Genomic DNA, 26421 nt, shown 5'->3' on the forward strand with positions numbered 1-26421 from the left:
TAAATGAATCAGTGTTTTCTTATTGTGCTCTCCTTGCAATGAACTCTTGGGCCAGAGCAATATATCCGCTTTGGGTCTGCAGAGAAGTATTCCCTGGCCACACTCATTCCGGTTACATGCTGTGTTTTCTTTGTGATACCTGTATCACTATCTGAAACGCCAAAGTAGTTTATGTTCTGTCTCCCCCAACTAGAATAGATGCTATGTGGCAGTAGGGACCCTGGTCTGTCATGCCCCCAGCACCCGGCACAGTCGTCAGTGTGAGAGAGGTGCTGGGTGGATCTTTTTGAATGAATTCCAGAGCATACCACCGTTTAGAAGGGTCTGGGTAATGCTTCTAAATACAGATGATAGGTGTGAGCTCTTAGAAACCATCTGTTGCAAACTTGTAAAATGTTCCTATGGTTTGTTACTCTGGATGTGCTTTCTGCTACCCAAAAGAGTTTGGTGTCACTGCAAGCTTTACAGTAATGTAAGGATACATTACTTCTTCATTGAGATCATTGCTGGGAATCCTCAACCCAGTTAGTCCTACACTGATCCCTGCCAGAGTCACAATTCCCCCTCATCTATCAGAGGAGTGCTCATGTTACCAAGCCATCGCCCATTCCAGGACAGATTGCTTCCCCAGGCTCATTACACTCTGCTTAAAAAATAGTCTAACATATCAAACGCGTTTTTGAAAGTTTTAATGTAATTCATTCATGTATCTATCCTCTTTAAAGACTTGAATAGATTAGTGCAGCGTGATATCCCCAGAAGGTATCTCCTTGTCAGCCCCTTGCTAGGTTACTTTTGTGTTACGCACCTGAGATTGCAGATTGTATAGGCCCTGTGGGACATGGGTGCCCCTCTCCTGTCTCTGAGTTCCTGGGCTCCCACAGTCTTCTACCCAGATGACCATGCATCAGCCAGGGAGAAGCATGGTCAGAGAAGGAGCTGTCTTGGCTTATTTCCCTCTGATCCCTGTGCTTCTCAAAAAAGTATTGAACTGCTAGTGAATAAGAAATAGGCATCTTCTAGGAAATTTGGGAACCTTATTCAGAATTTTTTTTTCACTATCATCCAAGGAAGACACACATACAACATTAGAGTAAGAGCCCAAAACCTGATAATGCATTCACTCACTTCACTTTTTAGTATTTTAAAAAATACAATTCACCCACAGTAGTCAAAGATATGGCTACGGTGGGACTATTCAAAAGAATAGCCTGGCACCATCTGACAATACATCAACGTTTGCGTAATGAATGAATGAATGAATGAATGAATGAATGAGGTATCTGCAAACTCTGAAGATCATCTCAAAAGAGAAAGACTCAAGACTATATTGTGCAGTCATCATCTTGTGGAATCATCATTTGATTCACATGTAGCCTTTAGAAGGGTCTATTTTGGAAAGCACGCCCTGGATATAGGTTATGGGGGTGTGTGTTTTAAAAGAAACAATATGCATAAAGGAAAATGCATAAAAATACCATGTTTATGTTATGGATTGTTTTATGCAGCATGTGTTATAGCTACAGATACCTGGTGTACAGAGACATACACATATGTGCCACATATGCACACGGATGAAAGGAAATGTTGAAATTTGTAGGTTTTCATGGGTTTTAGTGAACCTTAATTTTGCTTCTTTCCAGACTGTCTTCTACAAGTTTCTAGGTCTTGTTTTTGTTGTTTTTGTGTTTTAAACAGGGTTCTGGTCCTCTGGTCTTACCATGTAAATACAGCAACTAGGGGACATTCACCTGTTACCAACCTCCCAGAACACAGAGGGATGTGAGGTTGTCATTATCGGTGACACGTAGCTGCCTTTAGAAATTACGTTGTTCCCTTAAAATGTTCACACTAGATATCCTACTGAATGTCTTCTTGGCCATCGCTGTAGACAATCTGGCTGATGCTGAAAGTTTGAATACTGCCCAGAAAGAGGAAGCTGAAGAGAAGGAAAGGAAGAAGATTGCCAGGTAACTCCATTTTCACCCAAGGATAGAATCTTGGGCAGAACCCAGGCCCTCAGCTCTCATTTCCTCAGAGCTGAGAGTAGGAGTCACACGTCCCCATGCTTAAAGAATCTCTGTGGTTAATTTTGGTGGCATAAAATAAATGATGCGTTCAATGCTGATGAGCTCTTGGATGAGAATTTTAATAAGATGATCCATGTAATAAACCCAGTGCACTGAGGTGAACGGGGAGCTCTGAGGATGGGTTGTGCTGTGGTCTCACTGTTAGGGTTGTTTCCAATTAAATTCCGTCCTTCATCAGGCCACTGTTGATTCAGAATCTGGATTAGCATTTTTATACATAGCAATATGGTTACTTGGGTCATGTTTTCTTCTGTGTAGAAAAGAGAGCCTGGAGAATAAAAAGAACAACAAACCAGAGGTCAACCAGATAGCGAACAGTGACAATAAGGTATATGTCCTAAAACAGTTCTCCCCTTTTTGTTTCACTATGGGTCTGTTGATATTGTCATAAATGTACCATTTACACTGGGAAGGTATCATGCATGATATTTTGGTGTGAGGGTATGACACACATTATAGATGCTGGCTTCCCAGGGGGATTCTCAGTGAATTTAGGCAGCTAGCTGGTTATTAATCAATATTTCACCAAATAACTGGTATGGTAAATATTTGACTGGTGAGACTACTTATTTTTTCTTTATTGGAATTGTGTCACCAGACCTGACCTGTTATATCTTCTCAGTGGGGATTAAAATCAAGGATGTTAACAGATGTCTACCTCCAGAAGGGATCTTAGGATCCGGTTCTGGGTACTCAGGGCTGTAGTGTCAAACTTCATCCCACTCATGACAGCTCTGGATTTTTTATTCCTTTGTTTGTTCCGCGAGTCAATAAATACTTACTGAGTGGTTAATGTGTGGCAGATACTGGAAATCAGGAATGAACAAGACCAGTGAGGTCCCTCTGTGCATGGAGCTCACATTCTAGCAGGGAGACAGGACCTCGCAGTTACCATACAGTGTGTAGGACAGTGTTGAGTGGGGAGGCGCGTGGATGGTGGTGCTGGCTAACCATGGCTGGATGGAGGTTATACCCGTTTTCTCCTCATTTGCCCTCAGAGCTGTGTCTTAAGCAGAATCATCAACAGGGACACTTGCTGTCCCTATGCACGCACGCACTTCTGTGCAATGTGCACTTTGGAGAGAGTTTCTCTCCCTGCACTGAATGGCAGGGTCGAGTCTATACTTTGGTCCTCTGCGGTGCATTGAAGTCAGAGTCTCCCCTCCTCCCAAGCACTCTCTGTCATCGTAGGTTACAATTGATGACTATCGAGAAGAGGATGAAGACAAGGACCCCTACCCACCTTGTGATGTGCCAGGTATGGTGGCAGAGGCCGGTGACAGGCTCTCGGTTCAGGGGTGATACGGCTTTGCTACCACTCAGTGATCAGAGGCTCAGTCTCTGGCTGGCTAGCCCAGCTGGGGTGCATGGTGAGCAGTGAGGCTGCCGAGGCTGTGGGCCTCATCCTTGTGGCTGTGGAGCAGTCAACCCTGCTGCTTTCCTCGGTCACCCAGGTAGCTTGCATAACTCAAATTCCAGGTGGTGGGGAGAGAAAGTGTGAGTGGATCAGGGCAAGCCCCACCTCTGGTGGGAAACCTCTCTAGGAGGCAACCAGCCATTACTACTGTTATTATTACTGCTCACCTGACCCTTTCACATTTGCTGGTGCCTTACCTTTATTGGCTGATGTAGCAGGGACTCTGGGGGCTGGGGTGCCAGTGGGGTGGAGGACACTGATCGTGTGTGGCTTGAAGCCCCACACACAGTTTTCCAGGCAGAAGCTGAGCAAAGCTACTGGGGAAACAGCCGGATGCTGGGAGTACTGCACTGATACCTTTCACCTTTGCTCAGACCTGGACTTGCCGGGCCCTCCTTCCCAGAACTGCCTGCACTCACAGACAGGCACACTTCTCAGCCCCCCACAGGCATTCAGGCCACATTCTGAAGGGTTTTGACCAATGTAAGGCAATAGATATGAAAGTTGACTCTTCACATGAAATTGAGAATAATTCAAACCCAATGCAACCATTATTTCATGCCTACAAAAAAAAAGTGTCTCATTTAAAGTAGGGGAAGAGGAAGAGGAGGAGGAAGAGGATGAACCCGAGGTTCCAGCTGGCCCCCGTCCTCGTAGAATCTCAGAGTTGAACATGAAGGAGAAAATCGCCCCCATCCCTGAAGGGAGTGCATTCTTCATTCTGAGCAAGACCAACCCGTAAATACCTGCTTTCTGATTTCATCGTTGCCGTGTCTCACCTGTCCCCCTACAGATTGCTTGAGGGGGGCTGGAGGTGGGGAGAAGGAGGGTGGGTCACAGCCCCTTTCTGTGCCTGTGCCTCCGAGCCCCTGAGTCCTCGCTGACCCCTCTCTTGTTCCAGCTTGCCTTTGCCCTCTGCCCATCTCTCCCTGGCCACCTCGTTCCTGGATGAAGGTGCTATTATAGGTATATGGCCAGGTCCTGGGAGGATGCCATCCCAGATTCTCCTCCTCCTTAGTCCCTGTACTGGTCAGAGCCCACAGCTCAGGTGTCCACGGGTTGCTACCTGTGAGGCGTTTCCCATCCAGAGGACCCTTTCTTCATGAGTGGGTCTTCTGTTAAGATTCTTTGGGGATGAGAATTTTGCAACCAAGTTCTCCACAGCGTCTTCATCCTGAGATCCAGATTAGTTGATCACTTTTCCCTATTGAGTTTGATGGCAACAAAGTGATATCGCTCGATGATATTTTATAGGTGGTAGCTATTCAGCTCCATGCTATCCTGCTTAAAGTAGCATTTCTCGTGGTAAAACGATAAGGTGCTCACTGGGAGCCCAGCACTGCAAGTGCGGTAAGAAGACAATGTTTATTAGTAGCCGGTTTCTAGGTTTTCAATCATCTGAGATAGATGGCATCCCTGGGGGAATGAATGGCTCCTGGAAGGGTTTCTAGAATTGCAGAAGCAGTCCTTGGCTGTCAGAGAAGAACCCTATGGAATTCACAGTCCCCAGGGAGACACAGGTGGGAAGAGAGGCTGCTGCCCTTAGTGAATTGAGGATCTGATGGTAGTTTTTACAGTGTGTCACTGTAGAGAATTTGGGTGTCTCTTTTTAAAAAAAGGTACTCACCTGACGTTACTGATGCCTACAGCTCACTGGGTCTACATATATTGAAGGAATGGATTTGTTTCCCTCCCCAGAGCTGTGAACACTCCTGCCCTCCCTGCCTTGGAAGGTTCTCCCCAGACTCACCTGCTAACAGCTTGCAAGCCCTCCAAGGGCACATCCAAGCATGAAGCAGCCCCACAAGGGAGGATTTGAAGAAAGGGGTCAGTTTCTCATAAAGTTGACTCCAGTTTTGAAAGTGAAAAAGGACAGGGCACCTGGGTGGCTCAGTCAGTTAAGTATCCGACTTTGGTTCAGGTCATGATCTCACGGCTCGTGAGTTCAGGCCCCACGTTGGACTCTGTGCTGACAGTTCAGAGCCTGGGGCCTGCTTCCAATTCTGTGTCTCCCTTCTCTCTGCCCCTCCCCTGCTCACGCTCTGTTTCTTTCTCAAAAATAAATATTAAAAAAAAATTACAAAGGAAAATAATTTCAAGGGGAAGATATATGTATTCTATAGGTCAAAAATAAAGTCTTTTAAATTCTAAAGTCAGGTGTTGAGGTTAAATTCTAAAGTCAGGTGTTGAGTCTGGTGCTAACTAGCCTGTGGGACATCAGGCAACGGCAGGACGCTGAGGACCATGACATGGTATGTAAGATCCCCGCACGATTCTTGCACGGTGCAGCTTTCTCTTCACTTTCTTGAGAGTGCTTGTGGGTCAACTCCAGAGTTTAAAAACAAAAACCCACTTAGGACAGAATCTCCACATAACAGGAGATTTTACCAAACCCATGAATACTGTAGTCATTTTCATACAGCCAGGTGACAGCATTAGAAAGGGGTTGCTCTCCTTCCTTTTTAATTTGTATTTATTTTTTCATTTTTAAGCTTATTTATTTTGAAAGAGAGAGAGAGAGTCAGAAGGGGCAGAGGGAGAGAGGGAGAGAGAGAATTCCAAGCAGGCTCCACATGGACAGCATAGAGCCCGACGTGGGGCTTGAACTTATGACTTGAGCCGAAACCAAGAGTCGGATGCTCAACTGACTGAGCCACCCAAGGGCCCCTTAATTTTTATTTTTAACTGAAGTACAGTTGACGTACAGCATCATATTGGTTTCAGGCACACAACATAGCAATCTGACCGGTCTGTGTGTTACACAGCATTCGCCACGAAAAGCGTGGTCGCCATACAACGTCATTGCAATAGTATTGATGATATTCCCTATGCTGTACTTTTCATCCCTGTGACTTGTTTCTTTTATAACTGGAAGTCTGTACCTCTGGACCCCCTTTACCCATTGCTCTCATTCTTGTGAGCTGCGGCAGTGAGCTCTGAGCTCAGATTCCTTCCAAAGGTAGGCAAAGGAAGCCACTGGGCTTCATGTCATGGTGGGAAAGCGTCATAGTCGACCTGGATTGGAAATCTCCCTCAGTCCTTACTAGCCTTAAGACCTCTCACATGCTTAAGCCTCAGTTTCCCCACTTGTAGCAGGACTATAATCCCCACTTTTAAGGACGTGATGAATGCTGTGTATGGAGCCCCTCCTCCCCCCACAGAGCTGTGGCACTGTGGGTCCTCAGGGTCTGCCTTCCACGACTTTTGAAGGGCTGAGGGTCAGGTGGCTCTGGTTGGCCGGGTTGGGGCATGGTCAGCTGTCCTCTGCCTGACTTGTCACCTCAGAGCAGTGCCAGCATGCAGGAGGCACTGGCCGTGCCAAGGGCTGTGTCCATGCAGTGGTTTCCCCCACAGGATCCGCGTGGGCTGCCACAAGCTCATCAACCATCACATCTTCACCAACCTCATCCTCGTCTTCATCATGCTGAGTAGCGCTGCCCTTGCCGCTGAGGACCCCATCCGCAGCCACTCCTTCCGGAACACTGTAAGCCACTGAGCAGGGCCAGGTGGGCGGGTCTCCCTCTGGGATCAGCACCCGTCTCTCTAGCAGGGACTGTCATGCAGGCAGGGCTAAACGTTAGAGGAGGCCTCTCGTTCCCCCAGAGGTATTTCAGGTTTGTGAGTGCCAGAAGAGTTTTGTCTTATCAGGACAGACCTTTTTTGAATCCTGTCCTCTAAACTTCATCTTAAACACTCTGCAGCAACTTACAGTGTATTCAGGAGCCCTGCTTCTCCTCCTGTTTGTCCTTTACTGCCAACATTTTGGTCCCTCTTTTCCCCTCCCTGGTCACATTCACATCCGTGACTGTTTTGAGATTTCTGCCCAGGTGGAAGCATCCAGCAGGAAGGAAAAGTAAAAATGGAGCCAGGTACGTCATGTGCCCAGAAGCTCTTCCTTAGGGCTGGCGGGAAGGCGTGGAGCTGGCCTGGGCTGAAATTCACGAAGCTACTTGGTTTCGCTACTCAGCGGAGGGGTTGGGTGGAGTGGGGGGGATACAAGTGAGGGAGCCGACGGCGTGTGGAGCCAAGTGGTTCAGTGGAGAGGAAGGCTGATGTTTTGATAGGGCAGGAGGTGGTTTTACAAAGAAAACAAAGAGACAGCTAAGTTGTCTGTTATCGGTCTGTTTCGTGCTTTAGGGAGAGCACATCTGTGCTGTGCAGAGACTGGTACCTCAGGAAGTTCTTGCCCAGGTGGGTCCCCTCTTAGCAGTCAGCTCATTCGGCACCGAGAACAATCCCAAGGCGACACAGCTTCAAAAGACCAGTAGACTGTTGTCTGCTCTGGCCTGGAGACTGTAGTGCAGTCTCAGATGGTTGTCAGGAAGCCCAGGAGAGGGAGGCCCACGAGTGTGTGAAGCCGTCCGGCATTGCTGCCCCTTGTGGTTCATGCCTCTCTGTGTCCATCCGATTTTTAGAAATTTGAGGAGTAAGGCAAATTACCAGTACCCCAGGATTTTGGTTGTGACAGGCCTTGTGCTGTATCTTTTCGGTTCCAGTCCCGTTGGTTTGAAGCCTGGCAGGCCCAATGTATCAGGCTGATAAAACACGGGCGCTCTGATATGCAGATTTTAAAAAGACTTTCCTCCCAAGGCACATGTTGGTGTTGATGTAAAGACGAAGGCTGTGCATCTGTCTGAATCTGCACTCACAGATCAGGGCTCTTGTTAGAGATTCTGACACTGTCTCTACATAAGCGTTCAAATGGAACAAAGACCTCGGTGTCCTCAGGCCCCATCATAGAAATGAGGCACAGCGGGTAGAAGCTGTTTGGGAAAAAAATATTGTTATTGAGAGACGAGGTCAGGAGCTAGTCTAGAACACAGATTGGCAGAGTTAATTTACACGTGGCCCCGTGTTCTTATTTTTATTGTAATTGCTTCCCCATGAGTTTATGTCCCTGCTGCTTTTTCCAAGAATGTAATTATTGTTTTTAAACAGATGTACATATTTGTATGTGTATTGCTTTTAAAATACTACAGTGTTTATTTTATTGTGGTAAGAATGCTTAATGTGAGATCTACTCTCTTGATAAATTAAGTGTACGAGACGGCCTTCTTAACGGTAGGGACTATGTTGTACGGCAGATCTCCAGAACTTACTCATCTTGCATGACTGAAACTCTATCTCCGTTGGCCATCTCCCCGTTTCTCCCTCCCCCAGCCCCTGACAACCTCCATTCTACCTTCTGTCTAAGGGGTTGACTACTTTAGATACCCCATGTAAGTGGACTCATGCGGTGGCTTTTCCGTGGTTGTTGTGTTAACTTAGCTAAGTTATTAGTGGAAGAGGAGTGAATGGAGAAAGAATAACCTGAATCTAAGAGCTTTGACCTCTGGCACTGGGTTGAGTTGCTGACGTGTGGGCAGCGGTGTCTGTCTTGGCTATACGTGTGCTTTTGACATGAACAGTCCTGCTGTGACCTCGGATGAAGGAAGGGGCAGAGGCTGGCCGTGTACTGGAAATAGCTTTCATTGCCTGGCTAGAATCACAAATACACAACAGGCTTCCAGCAAAATCTATAAATCTCAGAACGGAAGTGGTTTGAATAATGAATGCCCTCTGGCCTTTGCTGTAGGTCCGTCTCCTTACTGTGATGGAGAGTAAAGGGCTCCCCTGGGCTGGATCCCACACTCAAGTAACAGGGTCCGGGGCTCACTCCCTGCCCAGCCACACCGTGACTGGCTGTGCGACCTGAGCAGCCTGCCCGCTGACACTCCCATGGTATCCTCATCTGTTACATGAAGAGAGTTGGTCTGGGGGTCTCTCCACGGTCCCTTCAGCTCTGATCTTGGCCTCTGCAACTGGCAGAGTCTTGGCTGCCATCTTTGTGGCTGAGGGTTCCCCGTGAGCAGCCTCCGTTGAGCGGTCAGACTCTTGGTTGCTGGCCCCCTTGCCCCACCCACCTACCTGCCCCCATGGCTCTGAGAAGCAGCAGGGACCCCCAAAGGGTTCCCTGAGCAGGACTCAGTTGGAGGGTAGATGATATTTTCAGGAATACTGATAAAAGCAGCCTGGACCGATTATTCAAAGGCCAGGTCAGTCTGTTCTTTGAGTGGACCCAGCTAGGTAAAAAACAAAAACCCAGTGTTTGGAGAGAGCAGCGTTAGATGCAGAGCAGGACCATAAGTAGAACTCTTCTCTGAGGACTTATTCAGCCCTGCACACAGGTGACGGAGGGGCACTTCCACCCTGTTTTCACGGGCTGGAATCGGAAGGGGCATGTGGAAACTTCTGGCCCTGTTGGATGCCACTTAACATCTTTATTTACGTTTTTCCACCAAACTGAAGCTCAGCTATATGGTGAAATATGACACCATATTTCATTCTTCTAAGAATTCCCTTTAAAAATCTGAAACGTGTATAAGGCTCCGGTTTATCTGGTGTCACAAGTTTGTCCATGTTGTGCTCTGATGAGCAGAGGTTATTAACAAAGCGCTTTTAGAAATGAGCTTTTGTCTGTCCATGACACGAGACAGGGAGGAGAGTCCGCATGAGTGGTGAAAGGAGGTAAGTGTCCCCAGATGCTCTTTCTCGGTCACAAAGAAGAGCTGTCACTGGGCCGGGTGGGGCATTTATAAGCGTCTCTGCACCTGCCTCCAGAGCAGCAGGCTTATCTCAGGGGTGCGGGTGTCTGACTGCACGTGGGGGTTCTGCCCATGGGCGCGCATGCTGTTGGAGTTCATCCGGATGCCTTTTTCTCATTTCCAACGTGTTGTACCTTGCAGATACTGGGTTACTTTGACTATGCTTTCACAGCCATCTTTACAGTTGAAATCCTGTTAAAGGTAACGGCTTTTTCATTGATCCTCACGTACTCTAAAGCAGCTGTAGCAATAATAGTTGCAATTCTTTGTTTACTTTCCAGATGCTAGGTTACGCAGATTATGTCTTCACTGGTACTTTTGCATTTGAGATCGTTTTGAAGGTAACAGGTCCCACAGCAGTGTGTCGAAGGGGCCTGCTCCTGTGTGACACACGGCAAAGAAGCGTGAAGTGCTTTTGACTATTTTTTTTATTTTTTGCCTTCTGTGATCAAGCTACACTTTTTTTTGTAAACCAAAGGATTTTTTTTGTTCCTGTAACCATTCAACATGTTTTTGCTGTTTCTTTTTAACCTTTAAATGCATGTAGGAACTTCTTTGGCTTCATAATAATGACTGGAAATTATTTTGCTCCTTTTAAAATATATCCTCTGAAATGTGTCATCTGACAACAGACACATCACTATGTGTGAACCTTCTTCCACCTTTCCTGACCTCAAGGTCAGAGGAAAAGCATTTATCCTATGAAGGGAATGTCTCTCCTTTCATTTCTTTGATGGAATGGTTTTCAGTGGCCTAAAATAGTAACACACTATTTTCTTGCAATGGGATTTGCAAGATAACCTATTTGTGTTAAGATATTTGATACGCTTTAATGGATGGGCTTACATTTACACAAACAAAAGGAGCACCCTTTGGACAGGGCGCCCTAAATGTACTGCCCATGCATGAGCTCACAGTTGCCATTGCTGCATGGTTTGTGTACAGATTGCGAAGGCCACCCGGGCCCGGCTCATTCCCCGCGCGTGCCGAGGTCTGGAGACCCGCAGCAGAGAGCCAGGAACACCTCTGACGTGCTAAGTGGCATGGGTCACTGCAGGACCGGGACAGTGTGGCCCGTGACAACTGTCAGAGCAACTGTGTCCCAATGGGGAGACAAGCTGAGGAATTTTCACCACAATTTCCTTTAAACCAATTTTGGGTTTTTACGTGTGCATCTCAGGAAAAAGAAATGTATTTCATGTTCGACTACTGTAGAACTTGGGCTCTTTACAAAATATTTTATGAAATGAAACCTCGATGAACTTTGCCAGGGAATGGGGTACTTAGAGTTCCTTTTATTTTCAATTAATAAAAACATTAGCACAAAACCAACCAGCCTCTGTTTAAACCTTTGTTAAAAACTCTAAAAATTCACATTCACTTTCCTGCCTTTAAGCCGGTGAATGTGGCCGACAGTTGTCTCCTAAGTGGGTGCGGGGGTTAGCTGAATCTAACAGGGCTTCCGTCATAAGGAGTACGCACGCAATGCACAGGGGGTGGGGTCAAGCATACTCACCCTGCCTCTACTTCATCCTGAGCTGTCTTTTTTTTTTTCCTTATAATTTGCCGCCTTCTCTTCAAACTGAATGGGGAACATGATCCACTTAATCTGTTAGCTCAGCTCATCGAGGTTTTATTCTACTTCCCACATGTCTAAGTTGTTAAATGATTATCATCATTCGTGGGCTTTGGGGCCAATGAGATACAGGGTTATTTAAAAAGAAACAAAAAAACCATTGTTGCTTTTAAATTTCTGCATATTTGCCTCAGTGACTTAAGTATTCTGAGTTTTCTTCATTTAAAACCTGTGTGAGAGGGTGGGAAACAAGCTTAGAAACCGGAAGGACTCAGACAATGGAGGCTCGCCGAGAAGCATCTAGCATCTGAAGCGGTGGTTCCTGCTGGCCGTGGGAATACTGGCAAGGCTATATGGCTATTCGGTTGAACCACAGCAAACTGCCATTTGTGTAGGTCAAGAATGGTGGTGTGTTGGCGATTTTATATGGTTCAGTGTAACTGTTTCATGACTCTGGCCCTCCTGTTCTATACTCCCCTGAGCCTCCTTCATCTTTTTTTTTTTTAATGTTTATTTATTTTTGAGAGGTGGGGGGAAGAAGAGAGAGAGGGAGACACAGAATCCGAAGCAGGCTCCAGGCTCTGAGCTGTCAGCATGAGCCCGACCTGGAGCTCGAACTCAGCAACAGCAAGATCATGGCCTGAGCCGAAGTTGGATGCCCAACTGACTGAGCCACCCAGACGCCCTCCCCCCTCCTTTTTTTTTTTAGCACACAATGAACCCTGTGTACTTTGCTGTTTTTGCTCTGGGAACGTCCTCACTAAACTCCTTTGTGCATCACCAGTAGGCACCTTTCTGGGGCACCTGAGGTGGTGCTCTGGGTGCACATGACATTGACTGCAAAGCAGGGCAACTGCCCTGGGGAGACGCCTGTGACAGCTTCCTGGCCACACCTTGCATGTGCTGGAGTCACTGGGCTTGGAAGCACCGTTTTTTTTTTTAAACATTATGTTTGAGAGACAAAGAACGTGAGTGGGGAAGGGACAGAGAGAGAGGGAGACACAGAATCCAAAGCAGGCTCCAGGCTCTGATCCGTCAGCACAGAGCCCGACACAGGGCTCGAACCCACGAACCCTGAGATCGTGACCTGAGCTAAAGTCAAATGCTTAACCGACTGAGCGCCCCCACCCAGGTGCCCCTGAAGCACCGTGTAAACTGGATGCCTTGCTGGAGGACCATTAGCAGCAGGCAGGGGCCTAAACAGCGTGAGTCTCTGTGAACAGAGCCTATGAGCTTTGGGCTCCAGCACTTTCGCTAGCCGCACTGTGAAGGCACGCTGGGGTCAGTGATGTAGGCTCTTCTGGGGCCTCAGGGGCCAGAGCCGGCATTTTGTGGGGCAGCCAAGTTACCTGATGAGCAGGGCCATGTGGACACTCCTGGGACAGGCTCTTTGGACCTGCCCACGTTGGATTTCTACTTGCAGTTTACTATCACTGATATGAAGTCTAGACTGGTCTCCTCTGAAATGTGTCTGAAATCTGCTGCCCCATTTCCATTATTGAACCAATATCTGGTTGCTCAGCCCTGCTGGTTTATATGTCTGGCTTCCTAATGCATGCTTGTTAATAAAGTACTTTCCTGGAGGTTTTGTAAAGAGCCCAGGTTTCTTTTCTTCTGGAGAGAAACAAAAAAAAAAACCACAGTAAATCACTCATGATTCTGTTTATAGATGGCGACTTTTGGAGCTTTCCTCCACAAAGGGGCTTTCTGCAGGAACTACTTCAATCTGCTGGATATGCTGGTTGTCGGGGTATCCCTGGTATCATTCGGGATCCAGTAAGTATTCTGGGGTGGGTGTGAGTGTGTGAGCACAGGACTCTTGGGCAGGATGGTTTCTGGGAGGGATTTTAACATAATTCATAAAGGCTAGGCATCACTTTAACAAGTGCATTCAGTTACCCCGGAAAGCCCGATTTGTGTGCATGCCAGAGGGTATTGGCACTGTTCGTGTTTCTTGTGTTTCTCCTTCTCTCCATGCCCCCTGCCAGGTTGGGCATATTACTGTCTGTGATATTTGCTTTCAACAGAGAAGTCTGAACTGGGAGAGAGGGAAGCCCGGTTCTAGTTCAGCTTCCTCCCGGGCATCGTGTAGTCCTTCTCTCAAAGTACTACAGTTCTCATACAAGAGGGGGCCTCTGGGGGAACTTACAGATTGGATATTGAAGGCTTCCTCCCTTGATCTCCAGGATATAGCAGCTGCCATGACCCCTTTCTTTTGTCTTCTACAAGTTTCAGCTAGAAGGGGGCCGAGGCTACAACTCAGGGCCCCAGGGCCTTTCCATGGCCTTTACCAATGTCTGGTGGGGAATAGCCCCAGCTGCAAGCTGCCTGCCTGCTGTACCTCGGGGGTCTGGGGCAGAAGTTCCCATAGGAATGTCCCGCCGTGGCCTTGCTTTCCTGCTGACTTACAAGTACCTGTGCTCAGGTGCTGGCCATCAGTACCCCCTATGAGGAAACGTGCTCACCTACTACCTCCGAGCTCAAGTTAAATGGGGAGGCTGCATCCCCCTCAGAAGACCAAGGACCCCTGCCTGAGATGGCCCTCTGTGCTGGTCCTCACCTCCCACCACTGCCCAGGGGGAGGGAGGCAGCAGTCGCAGCTAGAGAGAGGGTGTTCTCACAGCATCTTTGCAGGCCCCATAAATGCCAGGCTGTGTCTGCCCTCTGCCTCCCGAGCATGTGCTCCAGCCGCCTGTGGGGCTGCGTGAGCCGTGTTCTCCCGTCTGCCCTGGAGCACCTCCCGCCTTTGTCCCGCTGACCCCTGGACTCACATGGCTACCATGTCCCCAGCTCCCGGAGGATGTGCTCTCCTGGCAGCTTGTCCTGCATCCCCTCCGTTGTCAGCCCCACCACACAGGTGGTGATTGTGTCCCACCCAACAGCGAACTCCGCAGAGGCCAGAGAAGCCCCGCCCAGGGCACCACAGCAGCTCTCCCACCTCTGAGAGCAAACCCGACCAAACAAACCTGCAGCCTGAAAGCCAAGGACTGCCTAGCATTTACACTGAGCAAAAAGGACAAAGGAAATTGCTAAATTGTGCCTCTGCTGCCTTAGCTCCGCGCCCCAGTCAGGGCCTCTGCGAGTCCCATGGGCCTGGCCCAAGAGGGGCCGTGAGTGTGGGCTGGATGGAGAAAGACCTATGTGTGTGTGAGTGTGAGTGTGAGTGTGAGTGTGTGTGTGTGTGTGTGTGTGAGAGAGAGAGAGAGAGAGAGAGGGAGGGAGGGCGCTGGGGGGAGGGGCACTGGGGGGAGGTGAGCTCAGCCCCATCCGGGCCATGGTCCTACAGTGAAGGCCACGTGAAATAATTCCAAAGTATTTTATCTGATTGTAATACACTCTGCCTTCCTTCTTTGCTCTTTTCCTTAGATCCAGTGCCATCTCTGTTGTGAAGATTCTGAGGGTCTTAAGGGTCCTGAGGCCGCTCAGGGCGATCAACAGAGCGAAAGGACTTAAGGTTTGGATTTCTGCCCTCCGGCCCAGGCTGCTTTGGTTGGGGCCAGAGCTGGGCTGAGGCTTGATGGGTTTTACACGGCTGTACATTTGGAAAGGACATTTCTTTTTTTTTTTTATTCTGAACATTTTATTATTATTTTTTAATGTTTTTATTTTTGGGAGAGAGAGCATGCATGTGCACGCACACGGGGGGGGGGGCAGAGAGAGGGAAGGAGACAGAGGATCTGATGCTGACCACAGATGGCTCGATGTGGAGCTCGAACACAAGAACCACAAGCTCATGACCTGAGCCAAAGTTGGTCGCTTAACCGACTGAGCCACCCAGGTGCCCCTGGAAAGGCCATTTCTAACCAGTGACGCTACCTCTGACAAGTGCTGAAAGCATTTTACAAATATTTTCTTTCTCTTTGCTAATTTATTTTTCTTTATGAGATTACTGTTCTATTACTTTTTAAAAATTATTAGTATTTTCTTGGGTTGGGGTGCCTGGCTGGCTCAATCAGAGGAGCACGCAATGCTTGATCTCAGGGTCGTGTGCTTGAGTGCCACGTTGGGGTACAGATTGCTAAAAGAAATAAACTGAAAAAATTAAATTAAACAAATAATATGATCTTGGGTTTATTTTGGTCTTTAAATCTATTCTCATGCAGGTTGTATAAAAGGCCAGAGGTTTTGCATTTTCCTGAGTCCTTTTATGGGGGGCAGGGGTCCCTGTGGACCTGTGTGCCAGGCAGTGCCGCACCTGGTAGTGTTTCTTCTGACTAAACCACTTTGGAGGAAACCAGGGAGGGGCTGGTCTGTAGGGTGCTCCTCCCAGGTGGCCCCACTGCACAGGGGGTAACTCCCCACAGATAACTACCTGAAAAACAAGTACAAGGGAGGCACAAATTTGGAAAATCATATAAAAATGCACATAAACGTAGAAAATCCTGATGGGTATTAGCTCGCCCTGTGGCTGAAACAACAAAAGCAGATGACATCCCTCTGCCTTCCCCGGGTCCTCTCTCCCCAGCACGTGGTCCAGTGCGTCTTCGTGGCCATCCGGACCATCGGCAACATCATGATCGTCACCACCCTTCTCCAGTTCATGTTCGCCTGCATCGGGGTCCAGTTGTTCAAGGTACGTGGATGTGCCTTCTGGCCTGAAGCCCAGCTGATCTCTTTGTGGGGAGCCTGTATTTGACTGCCTATCTCTTCTGTACGCAGGGGAAGTTCTATCGCTGCACGGACGAAGCCAAAAGTAACCCCGAAGAGTGCAGGTGAGTGTCCTGAATGTGAGAGTAGGGAACGAGGAAGCACAAATAAGACACTTGGAGGGTCTGCTTGTGCTCACTTTTCAGAAGTTTTCATCATGGATTGTGAGAGGCTTATATGCTCAGCTCACGGCTGGAGAGAGGATGGGTGGGGGGTGGTGGTGGTAGTTTTGAAGTGACATTCACATATCATAAAAGTAATCATTTTAAACTGTGCAATTCAGTGACATTTAGTACAGTCACACTGTGGGACAAGCATGGCCTACTCGTTCTAGTTCCAAACCTTTATCACCCCCAAAAGAATGGATAGATGGCTTTTGATGTTTGGTATAGAATCTCTAAAATCAGGGGGAGGGCATGCACTGAAACCTAAAATAACAATTCCAAAATTCCCCAGAGAGCCCCCCCCACCTTCCAGCCACATGGATAAATCCCCCTCCCCCAACTGGAACTCGAAGCTCAACTCCCTGGCATTCAGGAGCTGGCTAGCCTCTACCGACATGTTTTCCAGGCTGCCTTTCTCCCCTTGCTCTTGGCACCCACATTCGGGGCATGTTTTTATTCACAAGAACAGGCAGAGGAGAGACAAAGTGAGAAATACTCATGCCTCTTATCCCAACATGTCCGGAAGAATATGAAGGCAGACACGAAACCATTGCCTCAGGTTGTAAGACCGCGTAGAGTTCTGTGTGTCCCCATCCCTTTGGGACGGCACCGACTGAGGACTTGCTTGCACTGCTTACATTCCATTTGGGGTTTCTTTTCAGCAGAAGGTGCGGTCAGAGTATATCAGCCTCAGTGTGACTGATTGTGCACCTCCGGGGGCATCATCCATGCAGGCTGCGGGGGAGGGGGCCGCCCCCTGGAGTTTATGCGGCAAGGCAGCAGGGTGAAGACCCCTTCTCTTCTCTCACTAAGCCTCTGCTTCCCCATCTGTGGAATAAAGACATTGGCCCCTTTCCAGAAATGAAATTCGATGACAAATATTGTGTATCAGAAATTATAGAATTATTTTGGAAAGAAAACTGGGAATATCGTTAATACAAAGAGAAAGAGTGTGATTATAGCCAAAAGGCTGAGAGGAGGGTGTACCCGGGCTTGCTTCCCGGAGCTTGCAGAATTCTCCAGGCCAGAGCCTCTGAGTCTTCAGTGTATGCATTGAGCCCATCGCATATGAGAGGCGTTTACTGTTGGGTAGTTTTCATTTGTTATCAGCCATATGCTGGATATCTGCCTAGTTGCTCTAGAGAATACTCATTAAACTAGTAGGTCCTCAGTGATTATTGGAACTGTAGACTAGAGTAAACGCAGGACAAGAAGAGGAAAAACTCAGGCTGTGCTCGGCCCAGAGGTGGGGCCTGGCTGGCAGACAGTGCAATGGTGCCTGGACGTGGCCTTGGAGCAGCTGTGACTGATCTCAGGTCAAGCCAGAATGACCCACACTTCTTTTCCTCCTTAGGGGGCTTTTCATCCTCTACAAGGATGGGGACGTTGATAACCCTGTGGTCCGTGAGAGGATATGGCAAAATAGTGATTTCAACTTTGACAACGTCCTTTCTGCTATGATGGCGCTGTTCACGGTCTCCACGTTTGAGGGCTGGCCTGCGTAAGTATAGAGAACACCTTGATAATGTCCCAAGCCATCCATTCAGTTGTTCAGTCATTCATTCCCAGTTCTAATGTGTGCCAGACACGGGTGGCTGCCAAAGTGCCATGTCTTTCACTGACCCGCTCACTCGCTCATTCATAAAATGTGCTTTTGGTACCAGCTTTGTGCAGCGTGCTGTGTTAAGCCCTGTGGGAGAAACAGTGGTCTCAACATGTTCCTCTCTTCAAGGCCCGAAGCTAGTCAGAGTATCAGGCAGTCAAACCAGGCAGGAGCTTCTGCCATGTCAGAGATGTGCAGAATAGGGTTCTGAAGGATGGCTAGGATTTTGATGAGTAAAGTTAAAAAAAAAAAAATCCAGAAGCAGGGAAAAAGGTAGAATACAAAAGGGAAGTCTCTTACACCTTTGTTCCCTGTGCTCTGATACCCACCCCAGCCCCAGCTCCTGCCACCTAGATGTATGTACATACGCAGAGTCCCGAATGTCAAGTTCTCACGCCCAGAGGAACTGCAGAAGGTGGACAAGTTCACTCTGTCAGGCTGGCAGAACTCTCTGGATGCATGGGAGAGTCAGAAGTTTTACAGGAGAGCCTGTGAGAGGAAGAGGGCAGTTGGGTGGGGTTTGTTCATTAGGGAACTGGTCCTGGGGAGAAAAGAGGCAGGAGTGAGCCCCTTTACTCTGTGGAGGCACTGGCTGCACTCTTGGGTTTTCAGCAGTGTGTTTTAGCAAATCAGGATGGCAGGTGAGGGAAAGTGAGCAGATTTGGGACCTGGGGCTCAGAGGAGCTGGGCTCATCTGCTGGCTTTGCCCCCAAGGAGTATGACTTTGGTCACCTAGATCGCTCTGTGAGCTTCCCAATGGGGATGACTGTAATGTCTGCCTTTGCAGATGGCTGTGAAAGTGTGTAGCACAGCCCAGCGTGGGGTGGGTGCCCTGACAGTGCTGAATCTGCATCAGAGTGGGGGTAATTTTAACTTGGGGATCTTACGGTAATTTCCTTTCTTCCTACTGAGAGTTCTGCTTAGCATATATTTAATTTCTGTGTATATTTCAGTTTGGGGAACTTCTCAGTTCTTTGGAAATCCCGGGTTGCTCGCTTATTGTCCTTGTTGGCGTGTGTACAGTTTTCAGTTCTGCCAGTGTCTTACACATGGTGTCCTTCCTCTCTCCCATCTGTCAGTAAAAAGGAGCATTGTTGAATATCCATGAAATCTTTTCTCATGTCCTCAAAACATCAGTCAACAAATATATCTCAGGTGTCCCCTCCTCTGGGCGCTGGGCCGGCTGGGCCTAATGCCAAGGAGGGTGCCTCGGGGACCTGTGTGTCCAGGGGCTATGGGTGGGCTCCGAGGGAAGGGTCTGACAGGCAGGGGGTGGGCCCACAGAGGCCATCAGAAGAGGTGCACGTCTGGGCAGGCGGCAGGGCTCACCCAGTCCTTCTGTTCTCCAGGTTGCTGTATAAAGCCATCGACTCCAACGGAGAGAATGTTGGCCCCATCTACAACTACCGCGTGGAGATCTCCATCTTCTTCATCATCTACATCATCATTGTGGCTTTCTTCATGATGAACATCTTTGTGGGCTTCGTCATCGTCACATTTCAGGAGCAGGGAGAGAAAGAGTATAAGAACTGTGAGCTGGACAAAAATCAGGTTAAAGTCACACACTGTTTGGGCTTCTGTCCCTTAAGCAAGAGAGGAGTGGCTTGTGTGTTGCCAGCTTCTTCTGTGCACACAGAAGGCGTGCATCCGCTGGCTGTCCCGGGGACTCGGGGCCTGTTCACAGCACCCTCTCAGCCACTTTGAGTCCTTGCTGGGGAGAGCGCGTTTCTCAGATACAGATCAGACCTTGTAATTGTGAAATCAACCCCACCCTATGGAGAAGTCAAAGAATGCTTAGGCCACCTTCTGCAGGCATGACCCATGAGTGATGGCTCGTAAGCTTGGTGGGGGATGTGGCCAGGGGCCGGAAAGCACCCACTGCTCCTCCCACAGCCCTTATGTGGGGGGGGGGGGGCGGCGTGGATTGTGTCTTATCTCCTCAACCTCAGCACCATTGATATTTTAGGCTAGATAATTTTCAGTTGAGCATTGTGTGCTTTGTAGGATGTTTAACAGAATCCCTGGACTATACCCACTCAATTCCAGTAGCAACCCGCTGCCCTGAGTTTTGACAACCAGAAGACCTCTCCAGACATTGCCAAATGTCCCATGGTTGAGAACCATTGACTTAGGAGGAAGTAACCTATCACACTGCAGGAAAAGTCACTAACTTTAAACCTGTGTCTAATATTGCACTGGTGTCATTCTCCCGTTATCCACTGCCTTGTTTGAACAAATCTGATAGCAGCAGGGGCCTTTGGCTCTGATTGAGTGATGATATGAGAGAGCCAGGAGACCTGCTCCTCTCTGGGCTTGCTGTAGATTGAGGGCACCCAGGAGTTGCTTTTAGAGGTCCCTTCCAGCGCTAAAAGATGGTGAGGTGGAGATTCTGCTCTGGGAGTTTCCCCTGGGCCCTGGTTTGCTAGCACTCCCATTTGATGATGACACAGGAGCAGGGATCATCTGCCAGCCTGGGTTCCTGAGAGGAAGTGGCTGTGGTAAGGCTGGCTGTCTCCGGCTGCAGCTGTGCCCTCTGGGGCAATGAGGACAGGGCTGGCTTGGTTTGTAGGAAGATGTTGCTTTGAGTTGTCAGGGCGTCCCTTCAGATCCCATAAGGGGTGATCAGAAGGAAGCCTGGTCCTGCTCCTCATCAACCCCCACTCCTCCCACCTCCCAGCCCCTGGAAGGAGAATGTCAGGGCGAGGCCCAGGCTGGCTGAGGTGGCAGAACCAGAGCTACAATTGTGTCAGCACTTGAGGTCCAGAAGAGGTTCGAATTGGGGGTCCCTGGAGTCAGTGTGAGGGGTCACAGCAGGGCCAGATTCTGGACAGAGAGAGCCTATCTGAAGTCAGAACCCAGGGTCAAAGCAGGAGAATGGAGTTGGTCTGGGTCTAAGAGCAAGTGGGGCCTTACACTGAGCCCACGGGGCTGGAGGTCCCTCTGGGCTGCAAAGGGTGGACCAGTCTCAGCCCCAGAGTGAGTGAGAAGGACAGTGCTCTGGCCATCATTTCTGACCACGTCCTGGGGGCTCTGAGATGAACATGACAAGCTCCCAAGTGTCAGAAGGTCCCAGGCAGACACACCATTAGACACGTGTGGTTAATACGGTCTGGCTCCCAAGAGGTGTCTCATGTGGATCCTGTCTTGGGGAGTGAGTCCAGCCTCTCTGGCTCCACAGGATTTCTGTGCCTCTTGTTACCTGGCTTCCTTTCCTAGAGGTGCCAGAACCGCAGGCATAATGCACCAGCAGAGAGGAAAGGTAGGGATGAGGCCTGGGTTAGGCTCTGCTCCTCTGCTTGTGTACCAAAGAACCTCCAGCAAGGCATTTCACGGCTCTGGCCTTCCGTCTTAATAAGGAAAATGGAAGCAGACTCGGTGCTCTGCTAACCCACCCCCCAGGTTGCTGTGAGGGGTTGATGAGGTGACGGAGCTAGAGGCCCTTGGCCAGTGACCAAGGCACCCGTGGGAGTGGCTATCGTGGTTTCCCCCTGGTCCACAGTCCCCCGCAGTGGGTGTGTGTCCGTCCTTTCAAAGCAGGCGGAAGTATATCCGACTCCCATGGGTGTGCTCAGGACCCCTCCTTGCTCTTTTTTTGCCGTTGCAGCGTCAGTGTGTCGAATACGCCTTGAAAGCACGTCCCTTGCGGAGATACATCCCCAAAAACCCCTACCAGTACAAGTTCTGGTACGTGGTGAACTCCTCGCCTTTCGAATACATGATGTTTGTCCTCATCATGCTCAACACACTCTGCTTGGCCATGCAGGTAAAAATGGAGACAGCCGTGGGGGTCACGTCTGGGCCTTCTGCACAGCCCCCTGCCCCAAATTCTCAGGGGGGCATGCCACCCCGTCACAAGAGAATGGGTTTGATTTTCTGATGAATCTAGGCTGTAGTTTGGCCAGAGTCCCATTCTGGCTAACAGCTGTCACGGTAGGCATCTAGGATGGCCCTCTTGTTTAAGAGACCACCTCTACAGCATGACCATAGATAACATTTCCCTGGAGCCTGGACCTGGCATTCAATTCTGTAAACATTTACTATGGGCCTCCTGTGGCCAGGGAGCATCTGAGGACTAAAGCTTGGTCTGTGTGGAGTTGGACAGACAGGCATTCCAGTCCTGCCTTACTCCTTACCAGATGGGCAATCTTGGCAAGGTTATTTAAATCCTCTGAGCCTTGCTTTCTTCATTGGCAAAATAGGAAATCTATCATATCTATGCCAGAGGTAAGGTTTGCACTGGAAAATTCACATCAGGCACTGGCACTGGGCCTGTCACAAAGTAAACACCCAGTGTTGAAAAACAAAACATAAGTCACATTTCTGTCCTCAAGGAGCTCTCAGTATGAGAGTGGGGAATCTTCCAGTTCATGGGGAAGAGCTTGACCTGCATTATAGCCACTTCTTACTATACTGGGGGCAAGGCATGTAACTCCCTTCAGTTGGCCAAGTTGGTATTAACAGTGAGCAGGTCTGGCAGTTATACTGTTGAGTAGATAATTCCCTAGCACAGAAGCCAAGGTCTAGATCCAGTTTCCACACAACTTGAGCAAATCAAACCAACTCCCAGTGCTGTTTAGAAAATGGGTCTAAAAGCCACCAGAGGGACATTTTCTGGCATGTTTTTGTAAATTTAAGAAGTCTTTATGAACGAGAAGGACCACATGCCAATGTAGGGAAGAAGTGTGAGGTCAAGATAATATGGCCTTTTATTGAACGTGGACCTAATAATGGCATCAAAATGATCTCCAACCAAATCCTACCTTTAGTCGTAGACATTTGGGTGGGTTCTGCCTTGTGCCTGGGTCAAGGCCCTGAACATAAACCCAGCCAGGAGGAAGGGTGGGATCCCTTCATCCTGAGCAGAGGACATGGATGTATTTCCCCTTCATCTTCCAATCATCCTCATTCTGTCAAGGCTCCCCTGTGCTTTGTGGTGAGTTAATCACGTGCGCTAGAACCAGTGAAGGTTGCCTCCATGTCCAAGCAGAGGGTGGATGCCTACAGGGACCAGGGGGCTGGGGAACCTCCTTTTGTGAGGCTGGCTGGGCTGGGTCTTCTGAGAACCATGCCTCTGTCATCGTCCACAGCACCACGAGCAGTCCAAGATATTTAATGACGCCATGGACATTCTGAACATGGTCTTCACTGGGGTGTTCACCGTCGAGATGGTTTTGAAAGTCATTGCATTTAAACCTAAGGTGAGTAGCTGGACCCACCTTCCGAAGACTGTTGTTGAATCACCCCAGCGAAGCACACACTTCCTGTTCATTGTGTGTTACTGAGTTACGCTGAATTGCTCTGGCCGATAACTGGGTTATCACCTGAGAACGTTAGAATCTGATTAGGGCATCTGGGTACATATTGGAAAGCAAAACTACAAAACAAAACCTCATAAAAACAATTCTGAGAAAAAGAAGAGAGGGGTACAGAATTGGGAATTTGCAGGATGGAAATTGTTTGAAACTAGGTTTTCAGTCTCTAGAATAACACATCATGCTTTCTCAGGGAAACTTGCCTCATCGCTTGAGCACTGGAGACACTGTTTTAAACAGAACCCATTAGAAAGAATTCAGCCTTGATTTTACTCTTAGGTTTCCAGGAGAAAGTCTTTGGTTTTATTTGTTCTTGGTCTACAGCTTCTTTTTCACCTTTTATGGAAAGTTCTACCAGTTGGAGATCTCCTCCTGCCGTGCCACCTTTCGTTTATTTGACTTAGAAAAATGTCACTTGACTTTAAGACCAAACAAGACATGAAGTTTGTTAAACTCTGTTGGGCTAGTCAGCATATCCTCTCGCCTTCGGGGAGGGTGCGAATCCAGTCCCCTAGTTGTCAGTGTCTGTGGTTGAAGAGGCTGATGGAACGGTGTCAAAGTGCACACACGACTTTGGGTCCAAACCCATACTCCCCGTTTGCTAACGCGAGTGAGTTCCTTCACTGCTTTGCGCTTCAGTTTCCTTGCCTGAAAAATGAGGGCACTGCTGGTTCTGTGTCACAAGGCAGCTGTGAGGGATAAAGAATCACTATCTGTGCCATGCTTAGAGAAATACCTGGCATGTGGTAACATGCTGTGGACATGCCGGTACTGTTACTCTGACCGCCACCACCATCATCGTCAAGTAACGATGCCCTCTTGTTCTAAAACCGTAGACAGAGGAGCAGACCCTGGCGGGGCCGGGGGACATTTGACCCTCAGCTTCTTTGCTAGAAAAGCCCCAAACCATTAGAATGAAATGGTGACAGAATTCAGTGACCCGGTTATTTGTTCATCTGTGTGTAAGGTATCCGATGACACTGATTTTACTGAGACTTCGATTACAAAGTGATGGTTTTCACATACTCCATATTTACATGGAATTCTAATCCAAAACTGTTCCTTTCTTTAATTTGAATTAATTTCTATGCAATCTTTATCAGATCTTTGTGGACCAAAAAGAAAGGACACTTGTAAGTGATCACTTGGGGTGATTGCAGTGGGGTCAAATTTGGCACTTTATGCATGGCCAGATGTTATTTACTGTGACTTGTCCATATCTACATACATAAGCATTTCCTCCTTTTCCAAATTCATCTTAATTTCCTTTGAGATTTTTGGTTTGCTTCCCTGTCACCTTTACTTCTTTGAACAATATTTGTCTGGACTGTTGAAAAAGGTTGCCAAATAAGAACATCAAAAGGACTTGAGAAGATGCAACACGGAACATATCTCTGGAACATTCTAGATGTCCTTACCGTGTCTTCCCCTGCCTGGTGATTAAGCTCTGAAGTTTTTGAGAGCTTATTCTGGGCTGAAGAGAAGGCACACTCGCCCATGGCATGTATGTGTGAGAGAGCACACGCGTGCGTGCGTGTGTGTGTGTGCGTGTGCGAACATGTGCCTGCTAGCCGGCCGGCACACCAAGGGGCTTGTACACCCCTCTGCCCAGTAACCTGCTGAGACCAGACCTGGGAGGAGGGTTTGGTGGCATGTGATAAGAGTGGTTGATATCAAGAGGGAAACGAGTAGCTAATTTTTAATCAGTGCTGATTAATCAGGGTTTTAAAATGAGTGATTTCCGCTAGAAATTGTGCTGCTTTGTTGTTTTGCCCAGCAAGATATTTCCATAGCATAAAATAGCAATAGGAGCATCTCTTTGCTTGCAGAGCACGGCGTCTGCATTCACTGAAGCCAGGAGAGACAGATTTTATGTTGAGGAGCAGGAAAGAATCAATTCACCAGGAAACAAAGCTCTTCTTAAAACGCTCCCGGACTTTTCCTTGTTTTTCTCTTCTGGGTTGACAAAGCAAACCCAGGTGAGGAGGCTTTCACCAAGAAGTCAGTGAGGCCCCTCCTCCCTCTCGGAGGAGCAGTAGGGCTGAGGAACCCAGTTGTAGAGGCTGCTGAGGAAGAATCTTCCAGGAGATGGACACGTGGGACAAAGGGTTGGGAACCCTAGCCCCTGGGTCTCATCTCAGAAAAGCCCTTGTCTCTGTTTGGAATTTGTTGCAGGGCCCCTTGGGGCAGCATTCTCCATAGTGAGGGGAACACCTTCTAGGAAAACTTGTCAGCATCTGTCAGGAGAGATGGGCTTGCAGCCCTTCTGGGATACAAATCCAGAGAGTGAAGTTGGACAAAATCCTCCCTGATGGATGGACGAGGAAGCACTGTCAGGAGGATCGGTTAAAAGGAGCTGGGAAACCTGACCATGGGGACTTCTGTATTCAAGAGGCTAATGGAGAGGTGGGGCATCCCAGGAGCACACATTTAGGGAGAAGTCCGGGATCTGCACGTCAGGTCACCCCACCTCCACAAGCGGGGAGGGCGGAGGTAGGGAACCCATAGCTGGGAGCTGCCCTGGCCGGCGAGGCAGGCTCACTGCGTGGGAAGAGGTATTCTGAGTGTTGGTTAGGCCAGAGTGGAGGGTGGTAAGGAGCCGAAGAGCCCAAGAATTAGGGAAAAGCAAGCAAGCTGTTGAGTGTATTGTCTGCTCCCCAAGGGAAAACCCACCATCGGTGTTGATCTTGCACGCTCTAGACTGCGCTTTTGACTTGGAGGTGACTGTGCCATCCTCAGGTTGTAAATGGAAGAGAGGTCATGACTTAAGTAAGAGATAAGCCACTTCCCTGGCCTTTCCCTCCAGTACTCTGAGGGGAAGCCACTGGAATTCTCTGGTGAATTCTCTTGCTCCAGGGAGGGAGATTGAAAAGAAGGGCCTTTTCCAAAGTACTGGTTCCTGCAGGAAGTAAGGAGCACTTCCATTTTCCTGAGGCCCCTCTTTGTGCTTCCTCATGTCACCTGTCTTTGTTCAGCATGTGCCCGAGGCCAGGTTAGCTGCCTTGGCTGTGGGCTTTTCTCCAAACAG

General features: G+C 48.6%; 1 protein-coding gene across 1 annotated transcript in view; it reads left to right on the plus strand.

The window, feature by feature from the left end:
- The window catches only part of CACNA1D (calcium voltage-gated channel subunit alpha1 D), a 301420-nt gene that overhangs the window by 224231 nt on the left and 50768 nt on the right, over positions 1-26421 (plus strand). The window contains exons 16-29 of the mRNA XM_042977073.1: positions 1856-1970; positions 2349-2418; positions 3282-3348; positions 4098-4245; positions 6862-6991; positions 10233-10292; positions 13337-13443; positions 15034-15121; positions 16133-16240; positions 16327-16379; positions 17833-17979; positions 19431-19632; positions 21686-21844; positions 23169-23279. Coding sequence (XP_042833007.1) covers positions 1856-1970; positions 2349-2418; positions 3282-3348; positions 4098-4245; positions 6862-6991; positions 10233-10292; positions 13337-13443; positions 15034-15121; positions 16133-16240; positions 16327-16379; positions 17833-17979; positions 19431-19632; positions 21686-21844; positions 23169-23279 — 1565 coding nt within the window. The remainder of the gene's footprint in view (positions 1-1855; positions 1971-2348; positions 2419-3281; positions 3349-4097; positions 4246-6861; positions 6992-10232; positions 10293-13336; positions 13444-15033; positions 15122-16132; positions 16241-16326; positions 16380-17832; positions 17980-19430; positions 19633-21685; positions 21845-23168; positions 23280-26421) is intronic.

Source organism: Panthera tigris, chromosome A2, assembly GCF_018350195.1.
Source record: "Panthera tigris isolate Pti1 chromosome A2, P.tigris_Pti1_mat1.1, whole genome shotgun sequence".
NCBI classification, from domain to species: domain Eukaryota; kingdom Metazoa; phylum Chordata; class Mammalia; order Carnivora; family Felidae; genus Panthera; species Panthera tigris.